This window comes from Puma concolor, chromosome A2 (assembly GCF_028749965.1).
Source record: "Puma concolor isolate L17-30 chromosome A2, mPumCon1.1.hap2, whole genome shotgun sequence".
Lineage (NCBI taxonomy): Eukaryota > Metazoa > Chordata > Mammalia > Carnivora > Felidae > Puma > Puma concolor.
The window spans coordinates 124720260-124740345 of NC_141668.1; the positions used below are offsets into that span (position 1 = coordinate 124720260).

Genomic DNA, 20086 nt, shown 5'->3' on the forward strand with positions numbered 1-20086 from the left:
GCAAAGGAGCTTAGAGATACCATAATTTGCAGTATGACCTTGATTAGCTGACTCATATATGGCTCTCAGAAGTTATTTGTTTCATAAGTTTCTCAACATGGTAGGATAGCATTTATTTTCAAGACAAACCAGGAGTTCAAGAACAAGTTTTTAAAAACGTAGTGTTGGGGCGCCTGGGTGGCGCAGTGGGTTAAGCGTCCGACTTCAGCCAGGTCACGATCTCGCGGTCCGTGAGTTCGAGCCCCGCATCAGGCTCTGGGCTGATGGCTCAGAGCCTGGAGCCTGTTTCCGATTCTGTGTCTCCCTCTCTCTTTGCCTCTCGCCTGTTCATGCTCTGTCTCTCTCTGTCCCAAAAATAAATAAACGTTGAAAAAAAAATAAAAAATAAAAACGTAGTGTTAACAGTAACAATTGGAAAAAGGGAGGCATCTAGTGACATTGGATGGGGTTTGCCTAAAATTGGGCTGGAAAACATCATGGCTTTCCCAGAGCGTGATTCCCAGGATAAGTGATGTCCTACCTCTGATTGCACTGGTCCTCTTGTGTGGGGTGACTTTGATTACCTGTTTTTTCTTCATCATGTGTCAGATGGGGAGATTGTTCCTGACTATGTATCTGATGATTACAGTGAAGACTTAGGTCTTTATCACAGATAGGCATGTGGTATAGGTACTCTTATAGGTCCCAAAGCTTCATCTGGCTTAGGGCTTGACGACTGTGGGTTCCTCCTGCATCCTCTATACCCTACCCCCTTCTTCCCCACCCCCCAACTCTGTGGTGCTACTTGCTTCAGGGAATGGGTTAGTTTATGTGTAGATGGTTCTCACATCATGATTGTGATGAAAGTTGACAACTATACACTCTTCTTGAGAATTCTTTGGAAATGACACATGTTCTAATTTCTCAGGCTATCTTCTGAAAAGGTTGAACTGGGGGTGGCTGGGGCTCATGCTGAAGAAGTATTAGGGGGCAAATTTTCACTGATAGAATATATATTCTTCAAAAGTTCTAAGAGAATATTGCAACATGCAATAGCGTAAATGAATAACAGTAATAATGAGAGCTAACACTTACGTAATTCTTACTCTGTACCAGGCACTGTTCTCAGCTCTTTATGTACATTTCTTTATTTAATCCTCACAACAACCCAAGGAAGAGGATAGAAGTATTATTATCCCATTTTACAAATGAGGAAACTGAGACCTAGAAAGGTTAAACTAAGAAACCCAAGATCATGCAGCTTGTAAAATGTGGTGCTATTGTTCAGACTCAGGTAGCCAGGCTCCAGGATAGGATGCTCTTACTACTATGCCTCTATGAACTATATATTAACATTTAAGAAAGACGATCTTTTTTTTTTTTTTTTCCTGATTGCCATAGTGCAGTGGGTTATTTTGCACCTCCCAGGGTGCATTTGGCAATGTCTGGAGACATTTTAGGCTCCCGCAATTAGGGGGAGGGTGCTATTGGCATCTACTGGGAAGAGGTCAGGGATGCTACTAAACATCCTACAGGGCACAAGACAGCCCCTTACAACAAGGAATTACTTGGTCTAATATGTCAGTCATTGCTGAGGTTGAGAACTCTTATTATCGTAATATACACTCATTCTTAAAAAAGCATATTACTCCTCTAGTCTTGACCCCCATAATTGCAAGTATATTCTTCCAGACTTTTTTTCTGAGTATACTACATATACATTCGTATGCATATATTTTACAGAATCAAATACATATCCTATTCTATAGGTTATCTTTATAACACATTTATACATATTTCCACCTCGGAGTATCTTTTGATAACTGTACAGTATTCCTTTGGATGGATGGCTGCCAAGGCTGGGTTACTTTGTAATTTTTAATTAGAAATAATACTATAATACTGTAGATGTATCTTTGCATACTTACCTCAGGTCTTAGTATCTTGGAGAAAAACTAGGTTGTGGCCTTTGGACGAGGGCAGTGTTACCGTGGTGTCCCCTCCCCATCTCAAGCCAGTCTGTTCTTCGTGTTTCACTCTGCACATCCCTGAGATTGTTGATCATTGCGAACCTCCATGAATTCAAGTCATGTAAGCTAGGGGTCTGTTTGGGATGCGTTGCTAAGATAATGTGAAAGGTTCCAGAGAAGAGAAATCCTGGGAGAAGTGAAAAGCAGATATTTAGAATGAGAGAAAGTGTGTGTGTGTGGTGGGGAGGAAACTGAGTCAGACCTATAGCACTAGTGTGTGTAAGGTGGTACCTAGATCCACCAGTTTGAGTTTTGTAGACATTTTTAAAGGAAAATGAAGTGACTAGGTCCACCTTTTGTTCCCCACTTTGTGCAATGAACCATGTAAGATAAACAAAATAATTTAAAAACTATCGATATACTGTCTTGTCTTTCATTTTGAGAGAGAGAGAGACAGAGAGTGAGCGGGGAGGGACAGAGAGACAGGGAGACAGAATCCCAAGCAGGCTCTGCGCTGTTAGTGCAGAGCCCGACGTGGGGCTCGAACCCACAAACCGCGAGATCATGACCTGAGCCAAAACCAAGAATCTGACGCTTAACTGACTGAGCCACCCTGGTGCCCCTCAATATACTGTCTTAACTCATACTCTGAGGATTCCTGGAGTGGAAGAAATCTTTTAGGAATCAGGCTCAGTGCTGGCCGACAGTGGGTGTTCAGCAAATATTTGTAACCAGAGTGAATTGAGGGGAAGAGGAGAGGAAAGGGAACAGTCTAAGAGGCCCTTGGAGCAGCCGTACCAGGGTCTGCTCTACATCAGCCAGGTCCATGGAAGCTCCCCTCTGAAGAAGGGGCTGGAAACCTTGGAGCACATGTGCCATTTGAGCTTGGGTTTGGTTGTCTTCGCTAAAGCTGTGCATATTCAGCAGTGCCACTCTGTGGTGTGCAGTCCACAGAAATGCATATGTATACTTGCTGAAAGTCAGGAGCACCTAAAAATGTTGATAGAAGTAAACACTGTTCATAATAGATAGCCCTGAACTGGAACCCACCCAAATGCCCATCAGTAGAAGAATAGATCAATAAGTCAGTTTTTTAAAAATAGTTGCTACTGATGAAATGTTTCAAAACACAAAAGGTACAAGAAAATTAGGCAATCTCATTTCTTCCACCCAGATTTAACAAAGGTTAACATTTTGTCACCTTTACTTCTTTTATTATTTTAAGAAATAGAACTTCTGGTGCCCTCTCTGATCAGTGTTGGGGGTGGGTTGGGGTTGGGTGAGTGATCTGAAGTTACTGAAACTCGAAAGTGGGAAAACCTCGGCTTTCTATGCACCTTTGCCCTTGACATGGAAGGGGTTACCTTTCGCTGGACCCTAAGCATCCAGCAGTCAAGTCAGTGAGAACATCCCCAGATTTAAGTGTCTGCAGGGCCATACTTGAAACAGAAATAAGCCGTGCCTTTCGCCTCTCCTGGTCTCAGAAAAATAAAACACCTTGCAATAGTGTCCTTTAAGGACATAATGCCTGTATCATTGAAAAATATAAGAGAATTTGTTTTTTCCCATCAGGTTGTGATTGGAATCCCATGAATGTTTTGATTGTGCTGATATGAAAAAAAGAACAAGAACAGAGTTTGGTGTTTTCAGTGATTGCTGTAATTGTTAGCAGAAACACTTCCCCCTTCTCTTCCACTCAACCCAGCTCATCAGGGAGCAAATGACTGACAGTAGCATTGTCATGGGCACAACCTTGAGTCTACTTCGGTTTATATTACAAGAGTCATTTGCAAATTTCTGTTCTTCGGTTAGTATTAGGAACAGTGGTGATGAAGATGTTTTATGACTCTCCTCCTGTCATGAGGCCATGGTTGAGATGAGTTCTCTGTACTGAGTGCATGCTAGTGCCAGGCATACTCGTAAGCCCTTCATATATGTTATGTCTCCTCCTTGTCATAACCCATGAGGTAGGTATTGTTACTGTCTCCATCTAAAAGTATGAAAACAGGCCTTGGGAGGTTCAGTAGGTTTCCAGGGGTCACATCATGAGTGATTTGACTCTTGTTTTGACTGGTTCCAAAGCCAAGCTCTTAACCAGTCACTAAATGAGGCCCACTTGGTATTTTACTTGGGTAACTGGAACTGTAAAGTAGGAATTAAGGTCCTGGGAACATCGGGCTGAGCACTTCCCTATCTAATTCAACCTCTGAGGTAGGTGAGGCCAGGATCCTGCGCCCATTTTGCAGATGAAGCCAGATAAACAGTGAACTTGCTTGGGGCTGCACATCTGATGTTGGGCTAGAAATTGAACCAGGGTCTTTTGAAAGCACACTGCAGCTTTTCACCTTATGCTTCAGCTTGATATCTGACCACCTGGGTTGGACCTTCAGCCCAGCACATACTTGTAAGGTTAACTCTGTTTCCCCATGTTTTAAACAGGAGCAGTACTACCTGTCTCTCACTTGTTAGAGATTATAGAGGATTAGCTAGCACTTCCTCTTTTAAACAATTCTTGGAGATACACATCATTTAAATACATGTCTATTCAGTCATTGTGGTGCTTTTGATATGAAATAATACTTTTTTGTTGAAGATTTATTTTTGATAGTCTGGTAAAAGTATTTGTTTGGTAACTGATAAGGAAGTTGAAGATCATAAGTCAGATTTTTTTCTGCACATACTGAGTCATTGTTTTTCTAGAGTCATCCTAACTAACCTCAGCTTTTCTGGGTGTTGCTTTGAGGTTGCAGCTGCTCCCTGGTGGTTACCTGTTAAAGGCGCTAACTGGAGACACCCAGAAGGACCAGACTCTACTGTTCGACACAGGTGAGGCTGGTGGTTCTTTCCCTGGTGGACATTTTTAATTGCCAAAAAGATTCTTGTGCTGTTGAAAAGGAACTCGGTGGCCATCTTCATCTGTAAAAGAGTGCTAATGACCAACTCTCGTTGGTTGGTAGGAAAATAACATAGGAGGAAATAACATATGTGGAGACCCAAACACTGTTGTAACTCATAGAAGGCTCCTAACAAGTGACTTCTTTCTTCCTCATTTGGCCTCTCAAAGAGTTTGCTTTGAAAAATTTTTTCCCCCTTTGACAGGCCTATTATAAATCTCTTGACATATTTAATGTTTGCAACCTGTCTGTTTGCTCTCTCCTATGAGTGGGTCACGATGAGGAAGAAGACCATCTGTGCTGTGGATAAGTAGTTGTGTCTGGCCAGGTGGTCACTGTGGAAACTCAAGCCTTGGGTATAGGATTCATGTTATCTCCAGTCCTGGACTGACATACTTTGAGGCCACCATCTGACTCAAAAACCACAGAGCTGCAAGTCGGTCAGCCAGTCTCCAGGGTGGCAAGGAAATAATTATCTCAAGCAAAAATAGAGTAGCACTTTAAGCCCTGGAGATGGAGAAAGGTTGGGTCAGGACTCAGCATCTCAACAGCCTAAGAAAACTGTTCTCCTAACCCACTTTTTCTGATGGGAATTTTGAGCCTCTATTTTTAACAACATCCCTGGTTATTGCCCTCATTGTCAGGGAGCTAAGAGCTCATGAAGTTCAGCTTTAGGGATATAGCCCCTTGACGAAGGGCAGAAACCTTGCAAAGCCTGAGCTGGCAGCCTTCGTGGTAGAAATAGACTGTGAGGCAGAAAGTCATAGAATTCTTGGGCACCACAGGTTGACTGGGCCTCTTAGCTCCCAAGTGGTGTTTTCTTTCATGAACTTAATAGAAGAAAAAGCTAAGGCAGAAGGAAAACCCAGAGGGGAATGTATTTTTTCCACTGAGTATATTTTCTTAGCAAAGTATGTCTCTGATTGCTGAAAACAGTAACTGACACGTAACAGGTACTCAGTAAACATTTGTTGAAGGAATAAATGAAAGTCATGGTGTAATTGCTGGAGGGAATTCAGAGGTGTTTAAGGAATGGACTAGGAGTGTGTAGTTCACTTGAAAAAAAATTATCTAGTGCTGTATGAACGTGCAGATCCCCTTATTTGCAAACTTTCCCCCTAACCTTCCTTATCCTTATATGCCCTTAGAAAAAATACTCATTCGGTATCTGCTAGCAGGAGGTGCATATAGCTGACTAATCTGTAGTAGAAAGGCACAAAGTTTAAAGCCAAGCAACCTGTGCAGAGGAGGGGAAAAGCAAGATTGTGCAGAGGGAAAAGTTGAGATTATAATGCAGGCCCACTGATCCCTTTGAGGGCTTTGGGGTAAATAGGGCCTGTAGGATGGAGCTGTGGGTGTTCTGAAATGGCTGGACCTTTATGCCCCTACTGTGGTTAGTCATTGGCTGTTCTTAGGTGACTCTCCACAGCTCTGGGAGACCCTGAAGGGGCACTCCCAGCAGCTGGAACAGCACTCCTTCCTTCGAGGGGGACATGGGGGGGTGCATCTCCACACCCAGTGTACCAAGTGAGATTCTCTGGGGGTCTAGGCCTGCCTGCTGGGGAGGACATGTTTTAAGTCTAGTTCCAAGGAGGATTATAACCCATTTGGGAGACTCGGATGTCAGACACCTGTGGTGGAATGTGACAGATGTGGCACAGCTGGGGGTTTGATTGGACTGAGATTGGACACCCAGATTGGACTGAGGGTGATTATAGGTGCTTTGCTGAAGCTGGTTTCTGTTTCCTGTTCTAGTTCGTGCCCCTCTACACTCTGCTTTTGCTCTTCCCCAGGCCTGATCATCCAGTTCTGCACGTCTCCTGGAACGATGCCGTGGCCTACTGCACGTGGGCGGGAAAGCGGCTGCCCACGGAAGCTGAGTGGGAATACAGCTGTCGAGGAGGCCTGCAAAACAGGTACTCGGAGGGTCTCACCTTGCCTAACTATGTGTTGACCTTTTTCTAAATCTGTGGAACTTACTTCGGTTAGAAAGTTGATTGAAAACAAGAACTTTTTCTTCCCAGACTTTCTTCATCTGCATGAATTTACTAGGAGACACTGATGCCTGGGTCACCAAAGCGTCAGGTGAAGTGGGCTCCCTGCAGCCCCAAAGGGTGCTTCACGCATTCATCTCCCTATGATCTTACAGAGTCCTCCTCAGAGCCTCTTGGCAGGCTGCCTTGCGTTTAGGATTTTCTTATTTTAGGCATGTCCTGAAGCAGTGGTATTTCTCTGCTTCTAGAACCATGAGACAGAAAGCTCATGTTTGGGTCACATCTTCTAGGAAAGGCTCCTTAAAATAGCAGAGGCTTTTTAAAAAAGTGTGGTGTGATACTGCCTGATTGTGCTACCATATAAGTCCACAATGATGCCTACTTTCCCAGCCTTCTATAAGCCCTTCTTTTAGCTATGTGACTTATTGCAGGCCTCTCTAGTACCCGGGAAACACGGAGATTGTGGTGAACTTGACATGAGCTGGTTGTGCGGAAGTTTCAAAAACAAAACAGTTCTGGTTAAAAGCTTTATTTATTTATATATTTGAAATGTAAAACGTAGTTCACTCAGAACAAGTGAGCAATGCCCTCTCTTTCATTGCATTCCTTCTCTTGACTTTAATCCAGAAGCCTGTGCCTGTTTGACAGGCTGATGCCTGTGTCTCTTCTGACAGACTTTTCCCCTGGGGCAACAAACTGCAGCCGAAAGGCCAACATTATGCCAACATTTGGCAGGGCGAGTTTCCTGTGACCAACACTGGGGAGGACGGCTTCCGAGGGACTGCGCCTGTGAGTAGCGAGGCTTCCGGAGGCGGGCGGCAGCCACAGAGAACGCGGACATGCGCGGAAGGCATTGCGCGCTCTCTGACCAGTCTGTTGCTGTCTTCCTGTGTTCATCCGCCTGTGCGCGTGGCAGTTCCTAATAATTAATCAAATATTCTTTTTCATAACACAGTTTTCTTTCTGATTCCATCATACTTAGAGAAACTTCGGAAAACAAAAAGAGTATAAAAGAGAAAATTAAAAGGACTTGGAATTTTGCCACCCAGAGATAAACCTTGTTAGCATTTTGGTACATTTCTTTCTGCTCCTTTCCATGTTTATTGATGCTAATAATAGCTGGTAGTTAGTGAGTGTTTGCAGTGTGGCAGGCTTGGTGCTAGGCCATTTTTATGAGTTAATGCATTTAATGTTAATTCAACTTTGTAAAGTAGGTACCATGTATTTTATCCTCATTTTCCAGGTGGTCATTCTGAGGGACAGAAAGGTTAACTAACTTGCCCAAGGATACGCAGCTGGAAAGTAGCACAGTTGGAGTTTGAACTGGGTCTGTTTGTTTCCAAAGCCCATGTTCTGAACTACCATATATGCCAGCATATGTTTTTCTGGTGTATATATAGCTGTGTATATGTGTATATATGTGTGTGTATACACACACATACATATATGCATATATATGTGTGTGTGTGTATATATATATATATGTATATGTATATACTTTTTACATGTTGCTTTTGGGTCATGCTGAATGTAATACTTAAAATCTTGTTTTTCCCTGCTTAATATGAGGAACAAGTACATTTTTCAACAGATGGATAACCTGTCATTTGAATAAGGCCTAATTTATTTGCCTTTTATTAATCATTCACTAATTTAGGTTATATCTGTTGTTTTGTCATGTTTTGTTTTTGCTAAATAATTTAACAAGAAACATCTTGTACATAAATATTAAATTGTATATCTGATGATTTGTTTAAGATAGATTTCCCAAAATGAAATTAATGAGCCAAAGACTAGTAAACACTCTTGGTAAAGGTTTTAGATATATGGCTAAACTGTTTTCCAGAGTGCGTATCGCATACTTCCCTCCACAAGTATATAAGAGTTCTTTTCTCATTGCTCTTTTGCTGGCAAAATCATACACTAATGAAGCAATGTTGGAAATATTTCATTTTCTCCTAACAGTGAGGAAAGAAATCTTGCGGTGGGGAAGTAACACCTTACTGGGTTTGTTGTTACAGAGAATGATTTTCTTTCAACACTCTTTCAAACAGTTGTCATTTTTTTCATATTTGTATTTTTGTTTCACACAAAAATAATTCTTCCAAAATTTACTTATAAATGTAACACAGATACATTGTTTGGAAGATGGCCAAATGACTCTAAAATTTGACTGAAAATAATAAAGTAGTGAGGAAGACCCAGACATTTTTGGAAAAGATGAAGAGTGGAGAGACACTTGACCTACCAGAAATCTAAAAATAGTTTGAGCTATAGTAGTTAAAGCATTATAGTTTCATTTTGGGGGGGGGGGGCAATTGATGTAAATAATAGATTGCATGAGAAGATGTAGCCTTCCAAGAGGTATCGGGGTGCATATGTGTATATATAAAATTCCATATACATGTGTAAGCATGTGATAAAGGAACCAACACAAACCAATGGGAAATGATGTACTACCCGAAGGAAGCAGAAGACTAATCATTTGATCTAGAAGTTGGTTCCTCCAAAGTTTCCTTCATGATAGCTACTACTCTCACAAGCACATAGTTGTATTCAGCAAAATGAGGGATTAGACATGTCAGGGGCTAAAGGAGTTCCACCCTTTCTCAGACTTTCCATGGGTGAGAAACCTAGCCAATGATGGGCCACCTTTGGTCAGCGAAACTGGAATTGTAGGTGCTCGGTGAGGATGCTCACGAGTCCCTAGGAAAGATGTTGGTAGGTGGAGGCAGTGGGACAGTGGCCATTGAAGTGTTATACACTGCCACGGAGTGTGCAGCAACTCACCTGCGGTGCGCTAACCTTCAGCATGGATGGCTCAGAACATTGGGCTCATACCCGGCCTTCTTTGGTAGCAGATACATTAGAAAGACTGGCACAAGGGCCTTAGCAGCCTGGGTCCCCTTCCTAGATGGTAGGCTGTGAGAAGTAGGGCTACTGCAGTAAGCCTTGAATCCTAAGGTGTGGGCTTCCGATGGACCAAATTATATAAGCGCCTGTCAGTTTTAGTAAAAGGCCATGAAAAGGCTGGACTGGGCAGTTATGAATATTTCACAGTGCTTACTGCTATGGAATTTCATATCCTATTTCAGTACTTGAGTCTCCAAGGAAAACAGTCATTTATCCTTAAGGGCACCTGTTCAGAAAACACAAAGTTCCCTGTGAAATAAGGACACTTTACAGATGTTTAGAGTGGGAACATTTAACTGGGAGTTCAGCAGATGTCTATCCTGGAATATATGCACCAGAAATTACCTCAAGAAGCAACCATGCAAGTTCCTAAGACAAAATTAGAACAGTTCCCAGGGGCCCTCAAAGAACCAATTTGAGAGACATGACCTGGGGAGAAAGAAGAAGGAGGGCACAGGGAGGTGGCTTCCACCTGTGTTTGGAATGAGACTTAGCAAGATCTGTATCTTCAAAATAGGACTGTTGACCCAGACAGTTACCTTGAGTCCACTTGAGCTGTTGTGTCCACACAGTCTGTTCATTAGAGAGAAGGAATTTAACTTCAATGGTGGGGTGGACTACAGTGAAACAGCTCTCTCACCTGATATTTTATGTATGCTATTACTTCTGGTCTGGACGGAGCAAACTATTCTGACCACAGTGAATCTTACGAATTGGATTTTTATTTTGTTAGCCACTTTCATACAACTATTAGTGTGTTTTGGTTTTAATGCATAGCAATCATTCAGCAGGTTTGAAATATTTCTCATGCACATTTGTTTTCTTGTGAGGTTCCTGGAAGGAAGCTTTGGTTAGTGCAATTAATTTAACAATGAGCAGTTACACAGTTTCTTCTCTTTAATGGCATACTCATAGATGGTAATTTTAGGGATGGTGACTTCCAGATTTTATCTCACTTAAACATCAGATTTTTTAAAGGGGGAAGAAAACCCCAAAGTTTGAGTCAATTTTATTTCCCCATCTGAATGGTTTAAGAGCACCAGATAGGTTAAATTGCTTGCTCAGTAGCTGCTAAGTGTGGGCACATAAAAAGGACCTCAGGCACATGAACTTGAGCCCCCTCCGCTTGTGTGTTCTATGAGCCTGAGAAATGATTCTTTCCTCCAGAATGTTTGTTGCATCTTTTAATTGCTCTTGTGCCCCTGGCTCTTTCTCTTCTCTTCTTGAAACAAATTAATTTCTTCTTTCTCTTTCTATTCCTTGCAGCTATTATCCCACCTTACTCTTTCCGATCATCTCTAAATTCTTGAAGAACGGTTTATGCCTGTGGCCTCTCCACCTTTACTGTCTCTCTCAGTTTAGAACTGTGAACTTGATTCCAATGAGACTCTTCTACCTTTGTAGAGGAGGATACAGCCAGAAATCTGCAACCGGAAATCTCTGCAGCCAGAAATCCTCTCCCTCTTGGGAATTTCTGAGACATTTTTTCCCCACTCATTTCCCTACTCATCCCACTCTGTCTTACAAAATTAGATTTTTTGTTTTGGGTATATATTTTTTCTCCCTCAGTAAGCTCTTTGATGTCTTTACGCCATTGATCCCTTCCTGCCTTCACTTGACATGCATGGAATTACTGAATGATGCAGTAAATAAAGACTGCTGTTTCCATAATGTATGCTGAATATGGAAGCAGAGTGGCAAAATTTTTTAGCTTTCCAAATTATCCAGATGAAGTTCTTTTAGGAAGTAGCTTCATAACTTTGAAGTGCTCTGAACTGCCCAAGTATCAGGTGCTTCCATATTCACATGTCAAATGGAGGTGAATTTTTAGTTTATTCATTTCTTTAGTCCTACATCATTAGTATGGGGAAAAAAACCCCATGGATTTACAAAAACATATATATTTTTGTATTTTATATTATTATTTTTATTTTTTACAAAAATATTTTTTAAAACCCAAAGATAGGGGCGCCTGGGGCGTTTAGTTGATTGAGCATCTGACTCTTGATTTCCGCTCAGGTCACGGTCCCAGGGTTGTGGGATGGAGCCCTGTGTCAGGCTTTGCACTGAGTGTGGAGCCTGCTTAGGATTCTCTCTCTCTCTCTCTCTCTCTCTCTCTCTCTCTCTCTCTTTCTCTCTTTCTGTCTCTCTCCTCCTCTCTCTCTCCCTCTCCTTCTCTCTCTCTCTCTTCTTCTTCCTCTCCCTCTCCTTTTCTCTTTCTCCCTCTACTCTCCCTGATTGTACTTTCTCTCTCTCTCTCTGTCTCAAAAAAATAAATAAATAAATAAAAAATAAAAACCCAAAGATAACTTGATATATTTTCATTTAAAAAATGAAAATTTTCTTTATGTTTGAGAATTTCCATTAAAAAATGTTGGGAAAATATTTTAAGTTGCTAAAATAGTGTAATTGTCTACACTAACTTTTTCAGTTAAAGTTTTTTCTTACCCCTCTCCCTTCCCTCCTTCTTAAAAAAGTTTTATACTTTGGCTCTTTGTCTGTGACAATATTATGTGGCAGACTGTCTGACCTGCCTTTGAAATGTGATATGATTGCTTGCTGATGAATCTCAGTTGGCCTCATACTTCCAGGTTCCAGAGACTGACTGCAAACCTTTTCTTACAAATATGCTTGATAATGAATTCACATTTTCTTTAGAAAAACAAGTCGTCTCAGTGTTTTGGTGATAATGACTGAGGCTTAAAGATAAGATAGTGAGTTGGAGGGGGCTGGTGGGTAGAGAGGACAGAAGTGACTTGGTGTTTTTCAACGTAAAAGACATTATGTGGCCACATATCTTAGCTCTGATGGTAAAACTTATAGTGGGTCTGATATGATGTTTCTGTTATGCTTTTGAGAGTTGAAATCATCATCTCCCCCCTCCCCCATCAGGTACAGATTTGGTCATTATTTGTCTGTTAGGAAGAGTTTTGTTGGCTTCCTTACCATGTAGTATAAACTCTCCTTAGGTTTCTAAACTCCCCTTGAGAAATCAAAGCAAAACATGTCTCTTTCTTTGTTTTTACATTGGCCAAATTGCAGTTTGATGGTCAGAATGAAAATTAATATTCATACCTTGAAGTTCTACTTCTTTTAGTGCATTTTTGCAGCAAAGAGATTTCCAAAGAAGGTGAATACTTTGACAGCATATTCCCTTTTTTTAATTTTTAGGTCGACGCCTTTCCTCCCAATGGTTATGGCTTATACAATATAGTGGGGAACGCATGGGAATGGACTTCAGACTGGTGGACCGTTCACCATTCTGTTGAAAAAACACTTAACCCAGTGAGTATCATTCTCAGACTGTATCATGAGAAGATTATATCCATCCCCTAGGCGGTCTGTGGCAAGAATTTCATGTGTTTCTGAAGAGTATTTGTCTGCTCTTGAAATTAATCTTGGTATTTCCCCAAAGGGATATTAAGTACGTGTCTCTCATTTCAAGTTTAAAGCGCTGTGTAGAAATATCTACAAGCATTTTATGTACTTCTGGATGGTGATGGTAATAATTATTTGAGTGAATCTGCCTATAACTTTAGAAATTATTATTCAGCCTCATAAATTTGATCAGAGTAAGATATCTAAATAACTATGCAAAATTCATTAATGTTTTTAGTAGTAACCAGTGAGATATGCTAGATGGTATTTATCATGCAGCTAAGTGCCTGAGTTTTGATTGGCTGAAATTTTGATTCAGGAGTGTTATTTAGAGAAAAACGAGAAAGTATTTTCTGGTCAATGTTGAGTCAGGAAGTTGAGTCATTTAGTCATTATTTCCTGCACTCTGCAGTATGTCAGTTCAGTACATCATATGCCTTGGGAGTTAAGACAACCACATTTATCTAAGTTTTACCTACTCTGGTATGGGAAGAATGTTAAATGCAACTAACATTCAACTGTGCCCCTTAAAACCAGGCTCTGCCAGAAGAACATACAAAAATTGAGGGACTACATGGGCATGTAGGTGAGAAGTACTTCCTTAAAAAAAAACAACCGTGTCTGAATATTTTTTGTTGTGTGGGGGGAAAGAACCATTTAAAAATCCTATCCCTAGCAAGCTAGACATTCATAAGTCAGAACCAAGAATATATATTTATACCAAAACTAGCTAGACTGGGAACTTAATATGCTCAATTTTAAACCTTAACCTTTTGAAAAGGGAACTAAGAGTAACTATAAAGAAAATTAATTCTTCAGTCTCTTGTCAGTGGAGGGTTAAGCAGCTCGAGTAATTGAAGAAATTGTCAGGCTCTGTGCCTCAGGCCATTTTTCGGAATATAAGGATAAATTTGTTTGATGTGCTTGATTTTTCTTCACAGAATAACACGTGGGCTGCTCATGAATAATCTGGAGACACAAACCTACTTTCTTGGGTGCAGATGAAAAAGCTGAGTTCTTCGGAAACTGTCATTCCCCCACTCATTTCCCTTGTACTTTCTGGCAGGGCTGGTGCAAGTAGCGGTCAAAGACAACTCTTCTCTCCAAAATGAGAATAAGGTTGTGAAATTCTCGGTAGGTTTGTGGTTGGGAGATGCCATTCTCTACTGGCAAGATGTGACTTGGCATTTGCTGTCAGAGTCAGAAATAGAATTTTTCCCCCTCGGATAAAAGCATCTGCATGTTTGCAAGGGGGTGCACAAGGCTTCAGGATTCTGGCAAGTTGTGAATGTATCTATCTGACCATCTGTTGTCGAGCTGAGCGCTTATTAGCTTCCAGTCTTATAACTGCTTGTGTGTCTTCTAAGGATTTACAGAAAAATTCACATTTCTCTTGTTTTCCCCAGTCCCAGGAGCTATCTTAGATGTCGTCCTTGCTTTATAAATTGTTCTGATTTTAGATTTCTCTTGGTCACAGTGGCCTCATTTGCTTCCTGATTTGAATGGGCTAAAATTTATCTGTTTTGAGAACTAAACCCCAACTTCCTAGAGAACTCAGATTCCATCATTCAAATCTTTACAACTTCCTTCATTTCCAGTGCCACTGGCATGTCCCATCTGGGGTACTGCAACAGCCTCCCAGCTGGGCCCCTGCCTTCCATCTCTCTGCACTATGCAGCTACAATGACGTCTACAGAGAACAGATTTAACGCAGTCACTCCTCTGTTTAAAACCCTTCAGTGGCTTCTTGTCTAAAGAAGAAAGTACAGTTTCTTGAACACAAGTTCTCAAGGCTAAGATCATTTAATCCTTGCTGATCTTTCTAGCCATACCTTTTACTTCTTCTTCAAACATTTAGTTATAAAATTTAATAAAAATTCAGGATGGTACAGAAAATAGTATAATACATACCTGCCATTTAGACGTAACATATATTAACAGTTTACTGTATTTACTGTATTTCTTTTAACCAGAGGAAAAGGACAAAAACTGGTCTCCAGGTTAACACTGGATATTGTTAATGTTTTTAATTTAAACAGTTTTAGTCAATGTATAGTGCAATCTCACTGTGGTTTTTAGTCATCATATGTTAAAGTCTGCATCTCATAACTCTAGTCTCTAGCTACCCTTTGACCTGCTTCTGTTGTCATTGTTGGGTTTGGTCACATCTTGTTTTCTCACATGCCTGGCTATTTTTGGCTGAGTACCAGACAATGCATATGAAAAATTATAGATATTATTGGAGATCTGGATAGCGTGATCTTTCTCTAGAGAGGATGTACCATTGCCTGTGGAAACTTCCATTTCAGATGAGCTAATTCCAATCAGGAGTTGGGATGTTTTGAAGGTGCGCTTCAGTCCCTGTGAGGGCTTGTCTGGATGTAGTTTTTAGGATGCCAACCAAAAGTCAGGGGTTTTACTATGGCTTTTCTTCCTTGAAGGGTTTTGTAATTCCATTTTTTGTTTCCCTAGGCCACGAGTCTATTGAGAGTTCTATTCAGCTTCTCAGCCTTATAGCTGTTGCCTTTGTGAATCAGCAGACCTCTAGGTGAAACTAAGAATGGGAAAGGTCATCTCTGAGCTTCCCTCTTCTCTGGAATTTGAGCCCTGCAGTTCCTCACAACTATAGTAGTTTTCATCTGGTTTGGTTAAAACTCCTATTTCTCACTGAGGTCTCAATTTATTTGCCTTCTTTCCCTAATGGCCTGTGTATCTCCAGTGCCTAGCAAAGAATGTGGTGCATAATAGCTGGTCCTGTAACAAAGCCAGTTCCAGAGACCTAGAATTGAGTGTGACCACTATTCATATTTCAGGTGTTTCAAAAGCAAAGGCTGCTTGGAAACAGACATTTTCAGGGAGAGTTTTGAACCAAAATGTCCACGTGATTAGTAAACATTTCAACTCAGGAACTGACCTCTTCTATGCCATGCATATGTGTTAGTTCCAAGACTAACTCATAATGGCAAATCATTTTAAAGCTTCTTTGGGGAGCTTGAGAAAAGTCAGTGTTCTGTATGCAAAGGCTATTCAGGGAATATCTTTTTCTCATTCAGTGACTTCCAGGGAGCAAAAGTTAATCATTAGTGCTTATTTTATTGGGCAGTCATTTATGGCAGAAGCAGGTGGTGGAAATATCTTGTGTGCTTTGTACACACAATTCTGAGAGAGGCTGATGTATTTGACCATATGAAGTGAGGGTTGGTTTGGTCTTAGCTGGTAGGAGGTTATGTGGAGGGTGTGTGCATGTGTGTGTGTGTGTGTGTGTGTGTGTGTGTGTGTGTGTATGTGTCTTCTGGAGCTGCTTAAGATGGCATCACCTCTTTCCACACAGATACAGTCCAGAGTATTACCATTGCTGCTACTATTTCTTTTAACCAACCAAACAAACAAACAAACAAACAAAAAAAGGTCATTTTTTTCCCTTTTCAGTTACCTCACCCCAAGGCCCATATTAATCTATGGCAGTATGTAGTGCTTTCAGTAAAGAATGTGTTGAGCTTACATAGCACCCTAATTTCCAGCACCTGTATACTCACTTACACTACCCACGTACCATGCTGACTTGCTTGCTGATTGTGTGAGAGGATGGTGTGATCTATGGTATATTTTCCACTCTAACTTTGAGGTATATGGTTTCATTCGGGCAGCTTTTTTTTCCTGAGGGAAAGAACTCCAGTCTTGGAATGAGTCAAAGTAACTTGGATTATAGCTCTGCCACTTAATATTAAAGGAATTTCTGTAAACTTAGTATATCTCTCTTTTTTTAAAGTTTATTTATTTATTTTTAGAGAGAGACAGCACAAGTAGGGGAGGGACAGAGAGAGAGAGGGAGAGAAAGAATCCCAAGCAGGCTCTCCACTGCCAGTGCAGAGCCCAATGAGGGGGGCTCACACTCATGAACCATGAGATCATGACCTGAGCCAAAACCAAGAGTCAGACAGTTAACTGACGAATGCACGCAGGTACCCCTAAACTTAGGATATCTTAACTTTCGTTATCTACAAGTTGGGAATAATTTTACTTTTATCATGAATTTGTTGTGAAGTTAAATTTGATGATGCTGCATGTGAAAGTATTTTATACCTCAGAAGTGTTGTTGTGTTTTGACTGCCTACTTGGGGTATTCTATGCTTCTCTCAGGCAGAGTTGATGAGGAATGTTGGGGAAGACTCAGAACTCCTTCTCTCCTTACCGTTGGCTGGCATAACACATTGTCATCCTTAAATGAGAAACTTGCTAGTGCTTCATGGTTCATTCAAGTCCAGTGGGAATAAAGTTTTTCAAAAACCATTCCTGCTTTGAATGAATCTGGCTGCTTGCCAAATTCTATTAGCCAGAGATTGAGTTTGTTTTGTTTTTGTTGGTGTGTAATTTGATTGTTCAATTAGATTGTATAGCTCCAGACATTTTTGGAACTGTATCCTGTTTTGCCAGGCTGCTTTGTCACGGTATAGGGTTGACCAGGGAGGTGGTAAGCCCTCCTTGTCTGCATTGAATGACACGGTTTTGAATGACACTTGGAGCCCCTGGCTGTCACACATGGCGCATGCCTTCCCTCTGACCTGAAATCTGCATGTACAGTGTGCTGGCAGGTGCCACACTTGTCAGTCCTGCTCACAATCTTGTTTTCCATGCGGTGATTGCCCTTGGGACTTGGGATGATGGCACTTGGGACATCACTTTGGTCCATCCTCTACACTCCACACTTGATTACTTCTTTTCCCAGTAACCGCTCCTCTGGTCTCCTGCCACTGCACGAATCAATGAATTTTGTACAGCAAGAATATTAGATTCCTACTTAGCCTGTCTTCCTAGTCCTCCTCTGCCATCACAGTCGTCGGGGCACCTGGGTGGCTCAGTCAGGTAAGCGTCAGACTTTAGCTCAAGTCATGATCTCACGGTTCATGTGTTCGAGCCCCACATTGGGTTGTGCTGACAGCAAGGAGCCCACTTTAGATCCTCTTTCTCCCTGTCTCTCTGCCCTTTCCCTCTTGCACGCATGCTCTCTCTCAAAAGTAAACATTAAAAAAAAAAAAAATCCTAGTCCTTGCCTACAGAGAGTTTGGATTTCAAAATCCCTAGTTATGGTCCCCTACTTCAACAGTAATAGGAAGTTTTTGCCCCACTGACCTTTAGGAAGTCAGAACCAAAGCCCAGGTTTCTGGCTTCCTCTCAAAGGCTGTTTATTCTTTCCATGTGCTCTGTTTACCTGGAAAGGGCTGAGAAGAAAGGAGCATGGTCAGGCCTGCAAAGGCTCCCTTATTTATTTGGGTCCAAAGCCCAAAGACCAGGTCTGAGCAGCTTTTCTGGCCAGAGGAGGGATACTCATGAAATTCTAGGTGGAGTAGGCCTGCAGTGCGGGTCACTTGCTGAGGTTTGAATCTCCTGTCTTGGTGTGCTTTGTGGTATGAATTGACAGCCAGAAGCTTATATGCTACCTCCAGGACCAGACCCTCTCAGCTGGGCTTGGCATTCTGTCTTCCACTCTGTGGGCTTCCCTTTCCATCTCTTGCATATGTGGGCTCCCCTGGGCAGTTTTCTTCTTGGTTTTACAATGAATCTCCCAATATCTCCCTGGTATCTTAGCCCCTAACTTAGGCTTAACGATTGCAGTTAAGACCTCTATCTCATCACACGTGGAAGTCAGCAAAAGTTAACTTCACTTACGTGTATTTTCCAACACACAGAATAATTCTGTTCTTTATAGTTTTTCCCACACAACAGTCCATATTCATAAACCATTTTCCCATGGCACCTCTCTGTCAGAATCATTACCGATTGTTTGGGAAGAAAAAGTGCAGTCTCTCAGCTTGAAGACAGTCCCCCAAGCCCTTCCCCACATTAGCTTTCTAGATTATTAGTGTGAAGTGTGTTTTTGGTTCCAGACAAAGAGATAAGCCTCAGACCCTGCATTCTGGTGTGATCACCCTGACTATACCCCGGGCTGCCTAGTGCTTTTGGGAGGAGTCCAGTCAAAGTGCTTATTCTTTACATTTATAGAGGTTTTCTTTCCCCCTGAAGAGTCCAAAGTGCTTTCCCTCTCTCTCTCTCCCTTCATTTCTCATATCCTCAAAATATTCCTGCTCGTGTAAAAAGAGGAATGTGGTCTTAGATTCATTTCTTATGAGAATTGATGGAATGGAGAGAGGTGTTGACTTTGCCCCAGATTTTGAATTTGATTTTCAGAGTCAGGATTAAGTCCCAGGTCTTCTGATGTTGAGACTTGTACAGTGTTTACCAGACTCCAGATGTTATTTGAAAAACAAAACACGAAAGGCTACTTACTTCCACGTAGTATTTTATCACAAACTGCATACATTAAGTCAGGAATTTCAGGAAGTGTTATAAATATGAAAGATAATTTAAGAGATGTGAATTGCTGTGTCATGTAGTGGCTTCTTCCAAAAGCAAGGGAGAGGCAGTGAATTATGCCTCTCGTTCTTTATATCTTGAGATTTTAAATCAGTTTTCTGTTCTTACGTTCCTAATCTGTTATCTCCACTAAATTATTTTTTAAAAATATTGATCTGGCAAATTGGCTTTAGTACCTAACATTTGACTGTTAATTAATTTCAGAGTAATATAGTGTCATTCCCATTTCTATAGCTTTACCTTCCATGACTCCCTATGCTATAGTGTGACTCATTTGTTCTTTCCCTAAGGATCTGGAAATAAAATCATGTTATTGAGAAGAGAAAAACAGAACAGTTAAATCATCTTTTTTTGCCAGGATATTCTGTTTTTTTTTTTTTTCATGTCGATATGTAGACACATTTATAATATAGGCGTATACATATCTACACCTATGATTTCTAAGTAAGTCTATACTTTTATTCATTCAGGAATTGAATTGGCAGCCCACTCAATGCCAGACTCATGTGCTGGGTTCTGGGAGTCCAACAGACACAAATTCCTTGCCCTCAAGGATCTTGTAGATGTTAAAGAATCAAGCAAATGC

General features: G+C 41.2%; 1 protein-coding gene across 2 annotated transcripts in view; it reads left to right on the forward strand.

The window, feature by feature from the left end:
- The window catches only part of SUMF1 (sulfatase modifying factor 1), a 93835-nt gene that overhangs the window by 43488 nt on the left and 30261 nt on the right, over positions 1 to 20086 (forward strand). Inside the window, exons 4-7 of one of the 2 annotated variants that reach the window (XM_025922588.2) lie at positions 4693 to 4775; positions 6637 to 6759; positions 7512 to 7626; positions 12922 to 13035. In XM_025922588.2, coding sequence (XP_025778373.1) covers positions 4693 to 4775; positions 6637 to 6759; positions 7512 to 7626; positions 12922 to 13035 — 435 coding nt within the window. The remainder of the gene's footprint in view (positions 1 to 4692; positions 4776 to 6636; positions 6760 to 7511; positions 7627 to 12921; positions 13036 to 20086) is intronic. The other variant, XM_086697552.1, reaches the window with a different exon arrangement.